This window comes from Notamacropus eugenii, chromosome 2 (assembly GCF_028372415.1).
Source record: "Notamacropus eugenii isolate mMacEug1 chromosome 2, mMacEug1.pri_v2, whole genome shotgun sequence".
NCBI classification, from domain to species: Eukaryota; Metazoa; Chordata; class Mammalia; order Diprotodontia; family Macropodidae; genus Notamacropus; species Notamacropus eugenii.
In genome coordinates this window covers 342272212-342285228 of record NC_092873.1, presented here as the reverse complement: position 1 = coordinate 342285228, position 13017 = coordinate 342272212, and the positions used below count along the sequence as shown (strand labels likewise).

At 43.8% G+C, this 13017-nt stretch overlaps 1 protein-coding gene across 2 annotated transcripts in view; it reads left to right on the top strand.

Annotated features, from left to right (window-relative positions):
• Window positions 1-13017, top strand: part of EVPL (envoplakin) — a 42091-nt gene that overhangs the window by 15771 nt on the left and 13303 nt on the right. For both annotated transcript variants that reach the window (XM_072645742.1, XM_072645741.1), the window contains exons 5-13: window positions 1774-1899; window positions 2667-2705; window positions 3016-3177; window positions 3869-3976; window positions 7535-7630; window positions 9079-9204; window positions 11155-11301; window positions 12153-12307; window positions 12728-12825. In XM_072645742.1, the coding sequence (XP_072501843.1) occupies window positions 1774-1899; window positions 2667-2705; window positions 3016-3177; window positions 3869-3976; window positions 7535-7630; window positions 9079-9204; window positions 11155-11301; window positions 12153-12307; window positions 12728-12825 (1057 nt within the window). The remainder of the gene's footprint in view (window positions 1-1773; window positions 1900-2666; window positions 2706-3015; window positions 3178-3868; window positions 3977-7534; window positions 7631-9078; window positions 9205-11154; window positions 11302-12152; window positions 12308-12727; window positions 12826-13017) is intronic.

The window sequence follows — 13017 nt, the reverse complement described above, 5'->3', positions numbered from 1 at the left end:
TGCTAGTAAAAGAGGAAAAAGAGGCTGGACCCTAAATTGGAAGAGAATGGAAGGTTAGAGTGAGGTCAAAGAAAGGTTGAAGATGCATGAAGCAGAGGGGAGAAATGAAAGGAATATGAAGAGAAAAGGAAATTTCAGAGTTCTGAATAGTGGAGGCAACATAGTTATCAGTAACGGTGAAATCTACGGTATAATTGTTCCTTGTGGATGAATGAGGCAGAATGAATATATAGGTGATAGAAGCCAAGGAGGCTGATGAACTGGGAAAAAAAAGTAATGTATATTAAAGTCCTCAAGCATGAGGAGGAAGAATTGGGGTGGAAAGATTGAATTCCTTGAAAAAGGAGAATGTAGTGACTTAAAAGCTGGTGGATCATAGCATCTAAGACTTGGACTGGATGATATAGATGGCTGAAGTCCACCATTAGGAAGTATCTGTAAAAGGATGGGGCAGAGGGAGAATATGGAATTGACAGTAGGACATGCCAACTCGTTCTCCTGGCTCATTTTGTATCTGAGGACATGGCAAAAAGTTAGCCCTGGAGGTGACCAAGGATTCAGTGGATTCCAGATAGCCAGATTTCTATGAGCACAAAGAAAGAGAGTCGAAAAGTAGAGTAGAGAAGGAAAGGGACTGGAGGCAAGACAGGTTGAGATGAACTGAGATAAGAATACAGGAAATACAGGAAGTTAAAGTGGGATAATGAACTTGGAATTAGGAAAACAGGTTCAAACCATGCCTTAGATATGTACTAGTTGTGACAAATGACAACCTCTCTGCGCCTCAATTTCCTCATCTATAAAATGAAAGGGTCAGACTCTAATGTCCCCTCCAGCCCCAAATCTATGCCCCTATGATCCTGTGAGACATAGCAGAGGAAGAAGGTCCTGGCCTTAGGAGAAAGAGCCTGGGGAGGGGGGGGCAGGAGCTGCAAATTTGCTGGCCGTGGAACTGGGTAAACATCTGTTGGTTGGGTTCCAGGCTCCAGTGTTCTGTCATAATTCTACTACTGTAATAATAATTCACAATTTAAATAGCATTTTAAGGCTTACAAAACACTTCACAAGAGTCATGTGAGGTAGGAAGTATAAGTATCATGATTTCCATTTTTATGAAGGCTCAGTTGAGCACTTAACAAATATTATCTCATTTTATGGGAGTTTGTGACTCATTGAATGTGGATGAAGGAAAAAAGAGGGTCAAAGATGAGTCAAAGGGTTGGGTTTGAATCCTGGCTCTATTACCTCTATGGGATCAGGTCATTTAGCTCCTCTGGGCCTGAGTTTCCACACCTGTAAATTGAGAGGACTGGACTAGATCATCTCGAAGGTCTCTTCCAGCTCTTTGCCAATGATCCAAGCCTCCATGCCTGGTTAACAGGAAGAACTCTAGTGCCTTTGGCAGAAATGGGAGACAACCCTGCTGTAGACAACAACCTGGCTTTCCCAGGCTGGCCTCCATCTTCCCAATGACCAAACCCTCAGTTTCCAGGCTGTAACTGTTGTTTCTATTTTCTTTCTGAAACACTCTAGGTGATCTGCCTGGGATAGCCGCCCCTTCAAGTCTAGCTATTTTTTCCTTTATCATCCTCCATGTTAGTGGAAATCAAAGAGAGGAGAGATGTGAATTTCAGACACTTTGAGTAACTAAAATCCAAGTGTTCTTCCACCATCAGGAGGGAAGAAGAGCTAGAAAGCCCTGATTGGAAGGGACCTCACAATCAGCTCTTCCCTGGGCTCTGTCTGAATGCTAGCTCCTGCTTCTGTCTCTAGAAACAGGTCTGTGAGGGGCAATATGGCTCAGGCATGCCAGAACTGGAGCAGCAAATCGCTGAACACAACATCTTGCAAAGGGAGATTGAAGCTTATGGACAGCAGCTTCGCTGCTTCAGTGGCCCGGTGAGTGAGCCTGTCTTCCCAGAATCCTCCCTCCAACTTTCTGGTCCAGTCTTCAGGGTTGCATTCCATCTCCCCATGCACCCATCACCCACCTACCCTGCCCAAGATGGGAATGAAGCATTCTATGACAAACGGAAGTCTGATGCCTTCCTCCCCTGTGCCATCTTCCCCCATTCAGAGACGACTTGAAGCAGCATGGTGTAGCAAATGGGGAATGAAGACTATGGGTTCACCTCCCATCTCAAGTAATTATGAGCTGTGTGACCCTGGGCATGTCACTTAACCTCAATGTACCTCAGTTCCCTCAACTCTAAAATGAGGGGGTTGAACTTGATGGCTTTTAAGGTTCCTGTAGGCTCTAGCTCAATAATCCTGTGTCCTCTGGGTATCAGACATCTTTTTTTTTAAGGTAATCAGGGTTAAGTGACTTGCCCAAGGTTACACAGTAAGTGTCAAGTGTATGAGGCCAAATTTGAACTCAGGTCTTCCTGATTCCATGGCCAGTGCTCCATCCACTGTACTACCTAACTGCCCCACCAGACATCTTTGAGATCTCACATGGTAAAGTTCTAGAAAACTGGGAGGCATCTCCTTGAGATATTGCCATGTGGGTAAGAACAGGAGATCCTAGGTTAGAGAATACTTCTCAGACGATCAGGGCACTGAGAGACCTCAAGCAGATAAAACCCCTGTTTACCACCCCCACTGTCCCAGAGCTAGCTTCTCAATAATTTCCCTTATCTCTTTCTTCACCCTGCTAACCTCAGGATGCTGCAGCCATCAAGAATCAATACCGAGACCTACTGGTGAGACAGGAATACTCCCTGGTGGAGGAACAGAGCAAGGGTTATTGGGGAAGCTCTGGTAACAGGGGTCACTCTTGAGATTGGTGGTAGATCAAGGGGCTGAGCTGGGCTGGACAACAGACAGCTGGCAGTAAGGAGTAGAGGGTAAAGGTCTACCTGAAATCAAAATGAGATTGTGGGGTAACAGATCAATGTGGGCCCCAAATCTGACAATGTCTTTTAATTATCTCTGTCTCTCTTTATATGTGTCTATTTCTTTGAATCTCCACTTTTTTGTCCTCAATGGGGGCTTCTTTATTCCTGAGCACAGAAGGCAGCCACATGGCGTGGGCAGAGCCTAGGCAGCCTCTACACCCACCTGCAGAATTGTACCCGGCAGCTCAATACCTTGGCTGAACAGCAGCGTCGCATTCTTCAGCAGGACTGGAGTGATAATATGGCTGACCCCATTGGGGTGCGCCAAGAATATGAGGTTAGACACAAACCATCTCTAGCAATTTTTACACCTAAGGATTTATTTTTTACAAAACATGCCTGGAATGAGTCACACCAAAGGGAACCTCAATTCATTTGGGGATAGAGGGAGAGGTATCCCCAAGAACACTGTGAAGTTCCATGTACCCAGGATACCTTAAAGGGGTGGCCTCCTTGGTAGGGTGGGAGCTCAGGAATGGGCTAGAGAAGAACTTACCAGGACCAGCCTTAGAAGGGAAAACTGCCATCTGATAAAGTTTTCCATTCTAAGTAGGTATCTTTCTAATTCAGTTCTAATCATCAGTCTCAGCATATTTATTAATCATCTACTAGGCGCCAAGAACTATCTTAGGTGTTCAGCATACAAAAGGAGCTATCCTCAAGGAGCTTATTATACTCTGATTTGTTGTTTCTATGCTGTTGAAAGGCCCAAAAATATTCTTAGCATCTCTCAGATTTTAGAACTCTGGGAGAGAACGCCAGTCACCCCACCCTAGTTATGATTATGGGTCAGGGACTTCCTTGCTCATCACTGAATTTGGGAAAATTGGAGGATGTGGGTAGGGACAAAGAGGAGACCAAGTTGTAGGTCAGTTATCCCAATGCCATTATCCTAAGGGATTCAGCCCTATCCTCGATAGGTGACACTCCCTCCCCCTTTCCTCTCATCTACCCTGTTCACCCTCTAGCACTTCAAGAACCAAGAACTACTGATCCAGGAGCAGTGCATAAACCAGCTAGAGGATGATGGGGAGCGTATGGTGGAGCTCAAGCATCCAGCTGTGGGGCCCATCCAGGTAGGAAGCACATCTCATGGACCCCAAGGACAGGCTACTCACCTTCCATCCTTTGCCTCTTCATTTCCAGGTCCCCAGCGGGTTCCTCGAAATGTGGACTTAGTGTTAGGGAGACTCACCATGGCTTCCCAAAAAGGCCTGAGAAGAGGCTCATCTTAGAAAGAGAAGTTGGAGGAAAGAATAGATAAGTGAGTGGGTGAATGAGAGACAGAGACCAGCAGACACAGTGGGACAGGAAAATTCAACAAGCATTTAATAAGCACCTACTACATCCAAAGTGCCATGTTTGGCAATAGATGATAAAACAAATACTATAATGATGCAATATAATATTATGATATAATATAATAATAGAGGATAAAATAAATAAGATAAAATCAAACTAGGTCTCTGACCTTAAGTTTAAAATCAATCAACAAGCCCTTACAATGTGCGTGGATAAGTAGTGGAGATATATATATGTGTGTGTGTATGTGTGTGTATATACACATATATGGACATACACATGCACAAATGCATATATACATACATATATAACATATGTGTGCATATATTTATATATTTGTGGAAATATTTGAAAGGCAAAACAGCTCTTGTCCTGAAGGAACTCACAGTCTAAAGGGAGAAATAGTAATCTAGCCTGGGAGAAAAAACGAGAACATTGTTATTATTCACCTGTTTTTTCAGTCCTGTCCAACTCTTCCTGACCGCCATGTGGGTTGGCAGAGATACTAGAGTGGTTTGCCATTTTCTTCTCCAGCTCATTTAACAGATGAGGAAACTGAGGCAGACAGGGTTAAGTGATTTGCCCAGGATCACACAGCTAGTGTCTGAGACTAGACTCAAGTCTTCCCCAGGCCTGGTGCTCTATCCATTGTGCCACCTAGCTGCCCCTGAAAGGGGAGGAGTATCATGTTTTTCCTGAGCAGTCACAACTCCCCAAGGGTCCTTGGATCAGAATACAGTGGTGATTTCCATCCCACACTGAAGCCTTAGGTAAAGGGAGCTACATAGGTATAAAGTACCATGTGAGGACTTAGGAGGGAGCAATTCTTTCCATCTGGAGGCAGAGGTCAGGTGGGGGTAGTTTGGCACCTTCATGGAGGTGGCCTTTGATCCAACACAGAATCACAGAATTTGAGGATGAGAAGGGACCTCAGTCATTTGCATACACAAAGGAATCCCTCTTATAAGAGACCTGGGATCCCCATCGCCTCTTGAGGCAGACCATAACTTTGATGCTTAGGAAGTCTTTCCTGATGTCAAGCCTAAATTTGCCTCTTTGCACCTTCCACACATCTGGTCATTGAAAGATAGGGTAAGATCTCAATGGATGGGGATGGAAGAGCATTCCAAAAATGGAGAACAGCACAAGCAAAAACATATGGGAAGGAAAAGAGCACAGAGGGAAACGAAGCGCAATGGTACAATATATAATACTGCAAGGATAGATTGGAGCTACCTCGTAAGGGATCTTGAATGCCAGCTGAGGGAATCTGGACTGTATTTGGTAAGTCTGTAGAAAGGGCAGGTAGTCAGACAAAGGGAGAAGTAGAAAAAGGGTGCAATGAAATCTAGGGGTTCTCCTGAAGTCTGTGGACCTCCAAGGGGTCTATGGATAGATTTCAGAGCATTTGTGAACTTAAATGGGAAAAATATTAAATCTTTATTTTCATTCACCTCTAACTGAAATTTAGCTTTTCCTTTAAGACTCTTTATTTTTTTCTTGACTGCTTAACATTTTATTTTTAAATTTTATTTATTTTTTTTAGTTTACAAAATTCAGTTCCACAGGTTTTTGAGTGTTAAATTTTCTCCCCCTCCCGCTCCCTAAGACAGCATGCAATCCGATAAAGGCTCTACATATACATTCATATTATACATATTTTCACTTTAGTCATGTTGTAAAGAAGAATTATAACCACTGGAATGAACCATGAGAAAGAAGAAACAAAACAAAAAAGAGAGAGAGCAAATAGTATCCTTTGATCTGTATTCATACTCTGCAATTCTTTCTCTGGATGTGGATAGTGTTTTCCATCATGAGTCTTTTGGAGTTGTCATAAATCTTTACATTGCTGAGAAGAGCCAAGTCTATCAGTTACTCATCACACAATGTGGCTGTAACTGTTTGGAATGTTCTCTTGGTTCTGCTTCCCTCATTCAGCATCAGTTCATATAAGTCTTTCCAGGTTTTTCTGAAATATGCCTGCCCATCATTTCTTATAGCACATTGGTATTCCATTATATTCATATACCACAACTTATTCAGCCATTCCCCAATTGATGGGCATCCCTTCAATTTCCAGTTCTTGGCCACTACAAAAAGAGCTGCTATAAATATTTTAGTACATGTGGATCCTTTTCCCATTTTTAAAAAATTAATTTATTTGTTTTCAGTTTTCTACAATCACTTCCATAAATCTTAAATTTTCTTGCCTTCCCTCTTTCCCTGAGACGGCATGCAATCTTATATAGGTTCTACACATACACTCTTACTAGATACATTTTCACCTTAGTCACATTGCATAGAAGAATTAAAATGAATGGGAGAAACCATGAAAAAAGCCAAAATAAAACAAAACACAAGAGAAAATAGTCTAATTCATTCTGCAATCCAATTCCATAGTTCTTCCTCTGGATGTGGAAGGCATTTTGCCTCAAGAGTCCATTGGGAATTTTTTTAGGTCCTTGCATTGCTGTGAAGGGTTAAGTCTACCAGAAAAATTTCTCACACACTGTGGTTGTTGCTGTGTACAAAGTTCTCCTGGTTCTGCTCCTTTCACTCAGCATCAGTTCATATAAATCTTTCCAGGTCTCTCTGAAGTCTTCCTGTTCATAATTTCTTATAGCACTATAGTATTCCATTACATTCATATACCACATCTTGTTCAGTCATTCACCAATTGATGGGCATCCCTTTGATTTCCAGTTCTTGGTCACCACAAAGAGGACTGCTATAAATATTTTTATACATGTGGGACCCTTTCTCATTTTTTATGATCTCTTTGGGATACAGCCCTAGAAGAGGTATTGCTGAGTGAAAGGGTATGCACACTGTTATAGCCCTTTGGGCATAGTTCCAAATTGCTCTCCAGAATGGTTGGATCAACTCACAGCTCCACCAACAAAGAATTAGTGTTCCAACTCTCCCACATCTTCTCCAAGATTTATCATCTCCCTGTTTTGTCATGTTAGCCAATCTGACAGGTGTGATGTGGTACCTCAGAGTTTCAGGACTACAATTCTATTTTTTCCATGTTTTTTTTTTTAACTTACTTTTTCTTTAACAACATGACCAATATGGAAATATGTTATACATGATCACACCTATATAACCTGTATCAGATTGTTTACCATCTTAGGGAGAGGGAGGGATAGAGGAAGGGAGAATACTTGGAACCCAAAATTTGTAAACAAATGTTAGAATTTGTCTTTACATGTCATTATAAAAATAAAATGTTATTAAAAACCTAAAAAAGAACCCTGCTTTAATGAGAGGCAGAATCAGAGGAATGGTGCAGCCATGGGGTTCTAATGCTCAGTGTGTGTCTCCAGGCTCACCAGGAGGCCCTGAAAACTGAATGGCAGAACTTCCTCAACCTATGCATCTGCCAGGAGAGCCAGCTGCAATGCGTGGAAGACTACCGCAGGGTAAGGACCCTAGCTTGGCTTTGGGAGGGTAGGTAGCAAAGAGACAACTCGGGGATACCATTTGATCACTGAAAAAAAACCCAACAATTAGAAATTTTTTTAAAATTTTACTTGCAAACAAAATGGATTTAATGTGAACATGAGGATCATGGAATTTAAAATCATTAAAGTAAAAAAAAATTTCCAAGTCAAAAATTAGACATCATGAAGCAAAACTTAAACCACAATTAAGGAGGAGTCGTCTGTTGCCATAATTTTTTGTTTGCTATCCTTCCCTCTGAGAGCGGCAGCAGTCACAAAAAAACAAGATGAGGGAAAGAGTCATTGATTTTTTAAAAAGCAAGTTTCCAGGGCCATAGAGTAGCTCAGTGGGTGAAGGGCTGACCTTGACGATCAGAAAGACCTTCATTCAACTCTTTTCTCTAACAAATATTGATTGTGTCATTGGTAAGATACTCACTTTCCGGAGGCCTTAAACAGAGTAGCCAGTCTGTAGGGATGGAGGGAGCTTCCACTCTGCAAGTTCCCTACAAGGATGAAAGCACGGGTGTGGGTGCTGTTCCTCTTCGACCTATGCCCAAACAGAGATCTTTCCAGAGTACGTCCTGTTGGGGGTTAATATAGATCTTGTGACCAAGATCATTAGTGTGATGACACTTGGCAGACCACAAGTCATTAGGGAGAGTCAGCAGATTTCATTCATTCACTAGAACCATAGAAAATTACATCTGTGACCTTTGAGGTTGTATAGTTTGGGGGGAAGGAACAAGCATCAAATAGATGCTTACTGTATGCCTTGCGCTATGCTGAGTGCTCAGCAAACATTATCACACTTTTTCCTCACAATAACCCTAGGAGGTAGGTACTATTATGATCCCCATTTTATACAGAAGGTAAGTGATTTGCCCAGGGTCACACAGCTAGTAAGTGTCTGAGGCTGAATTTGAACTCAGGTCTTCCTGATTCCAGGCCTGGTGCTCTGTCCACTGGACTAGACTACCCAGCTACTTTTAGTGGCCTATTACCAATCCTCTCCTGATACCAATGAGGATTATAGCAAGGATGCTCTCATGCATTTTTTTAGCTTTTTTCTCTCTTTGATTTTGAGAGGTTACATTTTTATGTTTATTCCTCATGTACTTTAGAAAGATTCTCAATGACATTGAAACACGAAGCAACTTTTGGCTGACTCTCAGTCACTCAAGAAAATTAAATGAAACACATTTTTGAGGGTTCCCATGAATTGAGGTTTGAGGATATATTTTTATAAGCTAGATAGGATGTGAAGAGAAAAAAAGTTTTCTATTTTTTTGCTGGGGGGTGAGTTGTCTGTTACTCTGAGCCCTGGATGGTCTTAAGCCTTCCAGAGAGGTTATAGCCCTTGGTGGGTGGTGTAGAGAAGGACCTCAAAGACCCTGGGAGTTGACAACCTTCTGGGCAACCCACAGTTTCAAGATAATTTGGATGCTGTCAACCAGAAGCTGAAGAAACTGAGCTCAGACCTGAACACTAAGTACCACCCTACCCATGGAGATCCTCCTGGAGCAATGCCAGACCTGCTCCGGCAGTTGGAGGTAAGATAATTCCCAGCCACACCCCTTTCGACACCAGAGACAGAAAGCCATCCTGTCCTCACCCTGTATACCAGCTCCCCAGCATGAGATAACCAGAGGATGTCAGAGATGTCAGACTCCAGAGGGAAACTAACCAACCTCCCTTATTTTATATAAGAGAGAAGTAAGGCCCAAAGAGGGGGAAAGGATTTGTCCAAGGTCAGAATTGGCTGCTTTGCCTAACTACCACAGAGAGTAAATAAAATTGCCCTCCCAAGCATCAGCGTTATATCACCGTCCTTCACTCTGTTCAGCCCAGTGTGCATACACATACACATACCCTCCCACACACATACACACCTAGACCTACACGTACATAACCATACACACGCATATCTACACACATATACATACACACCCACCTATACCCACTATACCCACGTACACACATACATACTCAAACACACCCACATACACACACCCACACTCACATACACACCCATACCCCCCACATACATACCCACACATCCATATACATAAACACACATACATATATACACACAAATACACACATATACCCACATACCCACATACATACACAAACACACACACACAAATACACACCCTCCAACTCAGCCCCAGCTACTAAAAGAATGTAACATGACTGACCTAGCTGATTACAACAAACCTAGAATGGTAGTGAGGCTCTGGGGGGAAGGGTGGGAATCTATAATCCATCAATACGCATTTATTAAGCATTTATTCTGTTAAAGACAGTATGCTACGCACTGGAGATACAAAAAAGAGATAGTCCCTGCCCTCAAAAAGCTTACCTTCTAAAGAGGAAGCCAACGTATCCATAATATATACCAATTGGAAAGGGAGAGCACTCACTGGCAGTTCTGGGGAGGGATCAGGAAAGGTTTCATGTAGAAGATGGCATTTGTGCTGACTTAAAGAAAGCCATTGATCCCAAGAGGTGAAATTAAGGAGGGAATGCGTGCCAGGTACGAGGGACAGCCAATACAAAGGCACAGAAATGGGAGATGAAGAACTGGGTGAGAAAGGGAAAGGAGGCTCTTTTGGATCATAGAGTGGGTGGAGGACTTATTGGGAGTGCCAGCATTCAATCATTTTCAGTCGCGTCCAACTCTTCCTGACCTCATTTCAGGTTTTCTTGGCAAAGATATTGGAGTGATTTGCTGTTTCCTTTTACAGATGAGGAAACTGAGGCAAACAGGGCTTAAGTGACTTGTTCAAGGTCACACAGCTAGTAAGTGTCTGAGACCAGATTTGGACTCAGGTCTCCCTGACTCCAGACTTGGCAATGTATCCATTGTGCCACCTTGCTGTCCCCTGTGGAGAGGGGAGTAATATATAAAAAGACTGGAAAGACAGGAAGGGGCCCTGGTTGTGAAAAGATGAAAATACCAAACATAGAATTTTATTCTTCATCCCAGAGGTAACAGAGAGCCACTAATGTTTATTGGGAAGGGAAGGAGAAAGAAGGAGGGTGACATGGTCCAACCTGAGTTTTAGGAAAATCACTTTGGCAGGTGTTTAAAAAGGGCGAATTAGAGAGGGAGACTAATGCCTATGGAACATCCATTTAGAGATATCCAACAGGTAGTTTGTGTTATGGTGTTGGAGCTCAGGAGAGAGGCTAGGAGCTATCGGCATAGCAAGGGGAATAGAACCCCCACAGAAGCTGAAGAGGGCGTTGAATGAGAGATTATAGAGACAGAAGACGGACCCTTGGAAGGTACCCACGGTCACACAGAAGATGTATTAGCAAAGAAAATGGGGAAAGAAGGCCATCTTTGAGGAACAGTCTTTGATAGACCTTCTTTGGGGCATGTAGGGAGGAGGTCCTAGGGAGGCCCAGCTCCAAGTTCTAAGGCTTCTGGTCCAAGTCTTCCCTGAGCCTGTCCTGAGAACTTCCGCTTTCCTTTCCCTTCCTTGCTCCCACAGGCTGAAGAAAGGGAGCTAAATACATTGGAGAAGACCATCAAGGACCTGAAGAAGCGAGGCCAGGAGATTGCCCCCCTCCCTCTTCGAAGGACCCATCTCGTGAAGCCCTTCCAAGTGGACAGCATCTGCGACTGGGACTCTGGTGATGTAAGAGCAATGTTGTTGGCATCTGGCTTTACACCCTGTCAGTCAGTCACTAAGCACTTATTAAGTGCCTACTGAATGTCAGGCATCATGTGAAATGCTAGGAAGGCAAATGATAGTCCCTGTTCTCAAGGAGCTCATAATCCAATTGGGAGACAACATGCAAAACAAATAGGTAGAGTCTATATACCTGATAAATAGAAATAATCAACAGAGGAAAGGCATTAGAATTAAGAAGCATTGAGAAAAGCTTGCTGTAGGAGGCCCAAGAGTGCCTGGTATCCTCACTACCCTCAGCTCTAGCACCCCCCACAAGGAGTTGGTCCAGAGTCTCTAGGAAGCCTTAGGAAGGCACCATGTTGAAGGGGGTCCACCTATAACCTGGTACTTGACTTTGTCAGACTAAATCCATAAAAGCCTCCATCAGAACTCAGATCCTGGGTTCTCCTAGCACTTTGCAACAGCTTCAGTCAGTCAACCAGCAAGTATTTTTTAAGCCCTCACTATGTGCCAGGCATTGTGCTAAGTTCTAGGGATACAAAGAAAGGCAAAAACATGATAAGAATCTCACAGTCTCATGGGAGAGGCAGCATGTGAAAAATAAGGCATTACAAATTCTGGTCAGAGGAGAGAAAAAATGATCTGAGGGGAAAGGCATCAGCAGTGGGGCAGACCAGGAAAGGTCTCCTGCACAGAGTGGGATCTGAGCTGAGTCTCAACAGGGAAAATAAAGGGAAAAGGCAAAGGGCAGAGCATCCCAGGTACAACCAGTACAAAGACAGGGACAGCGGTTGTAGTTTGAATTCCTGCTTAAAAAAACAAAACAAAACAAAAAGCATCTCTTCCCCTTCTAGGTACAACTATTCAGGGGAGAGAAGTACACCCTGAAGGATAACCATGATCCCCACACCTGGGTGGTGGAAGGCCCTGCAGGGGAGTCCAAGAGAGTCCCTGCTGCCTGCTTCAGCATCCCCCCGCCTGACCTGGATAGTGTGGCCAGGGTCGGCAGGTATGGCCATGGTCCAGAAGGGTAGCTTCTTGGGATGCAAAGATTCTAATCTCTTCCCTTTAACCTTTCCTCCCCTGCCCCTCAATGCTGGGTCCAATGGTGTATGTCCAATAGTCTCTCCACACTTCCCATTGTTTCCCACCCCCTGCCCCTTCCCTTTGGCCAGCCAGCTGGGTGCACCATTTTCCAGACCCACAAAACCAGGCTCAAGCTAGGGGCTCCTTGGGTCTCTAAAGGCTTGCCTACCCCGAATTCTCTTCATCTTCCTTTGGGTTTGCCCGGGTACAGGATATAGTTTTATCAGCATTGGAGAGTGGCAAGTGGGCCCCTGACAGCCCCCACAAGGGCAATGAAGAAGGAGGGAGGAAAGAAAAGGTGAGAAACAGGGGAGTTATCTTTTCATCTACCTTCCCATCCCAGGCTAGAGTCTGAGCTGCAGGCACTGAAACAGAGCTGTAAGGACCTCCAGCGCAGTTTGATGAGCAGTACCAGTGAGCTAGTGAGGCCCAACAAGCAAGGTATGGAGACCATAAGGCATTGGGTACTGCAGTGGGACATGAGAACATGAGGAGAGCTTTGGCATTAGGGGACTAGGTCCACCTTCTGGCAGAGGAAGGAGGTTAAGGGACATGAAAGCTCAGGTTCTAGTTTAGCCAAGAGCCCTCAGCTTCCATGACACCCTGGACTCTCTCGAGCAGGAAACTACTCAT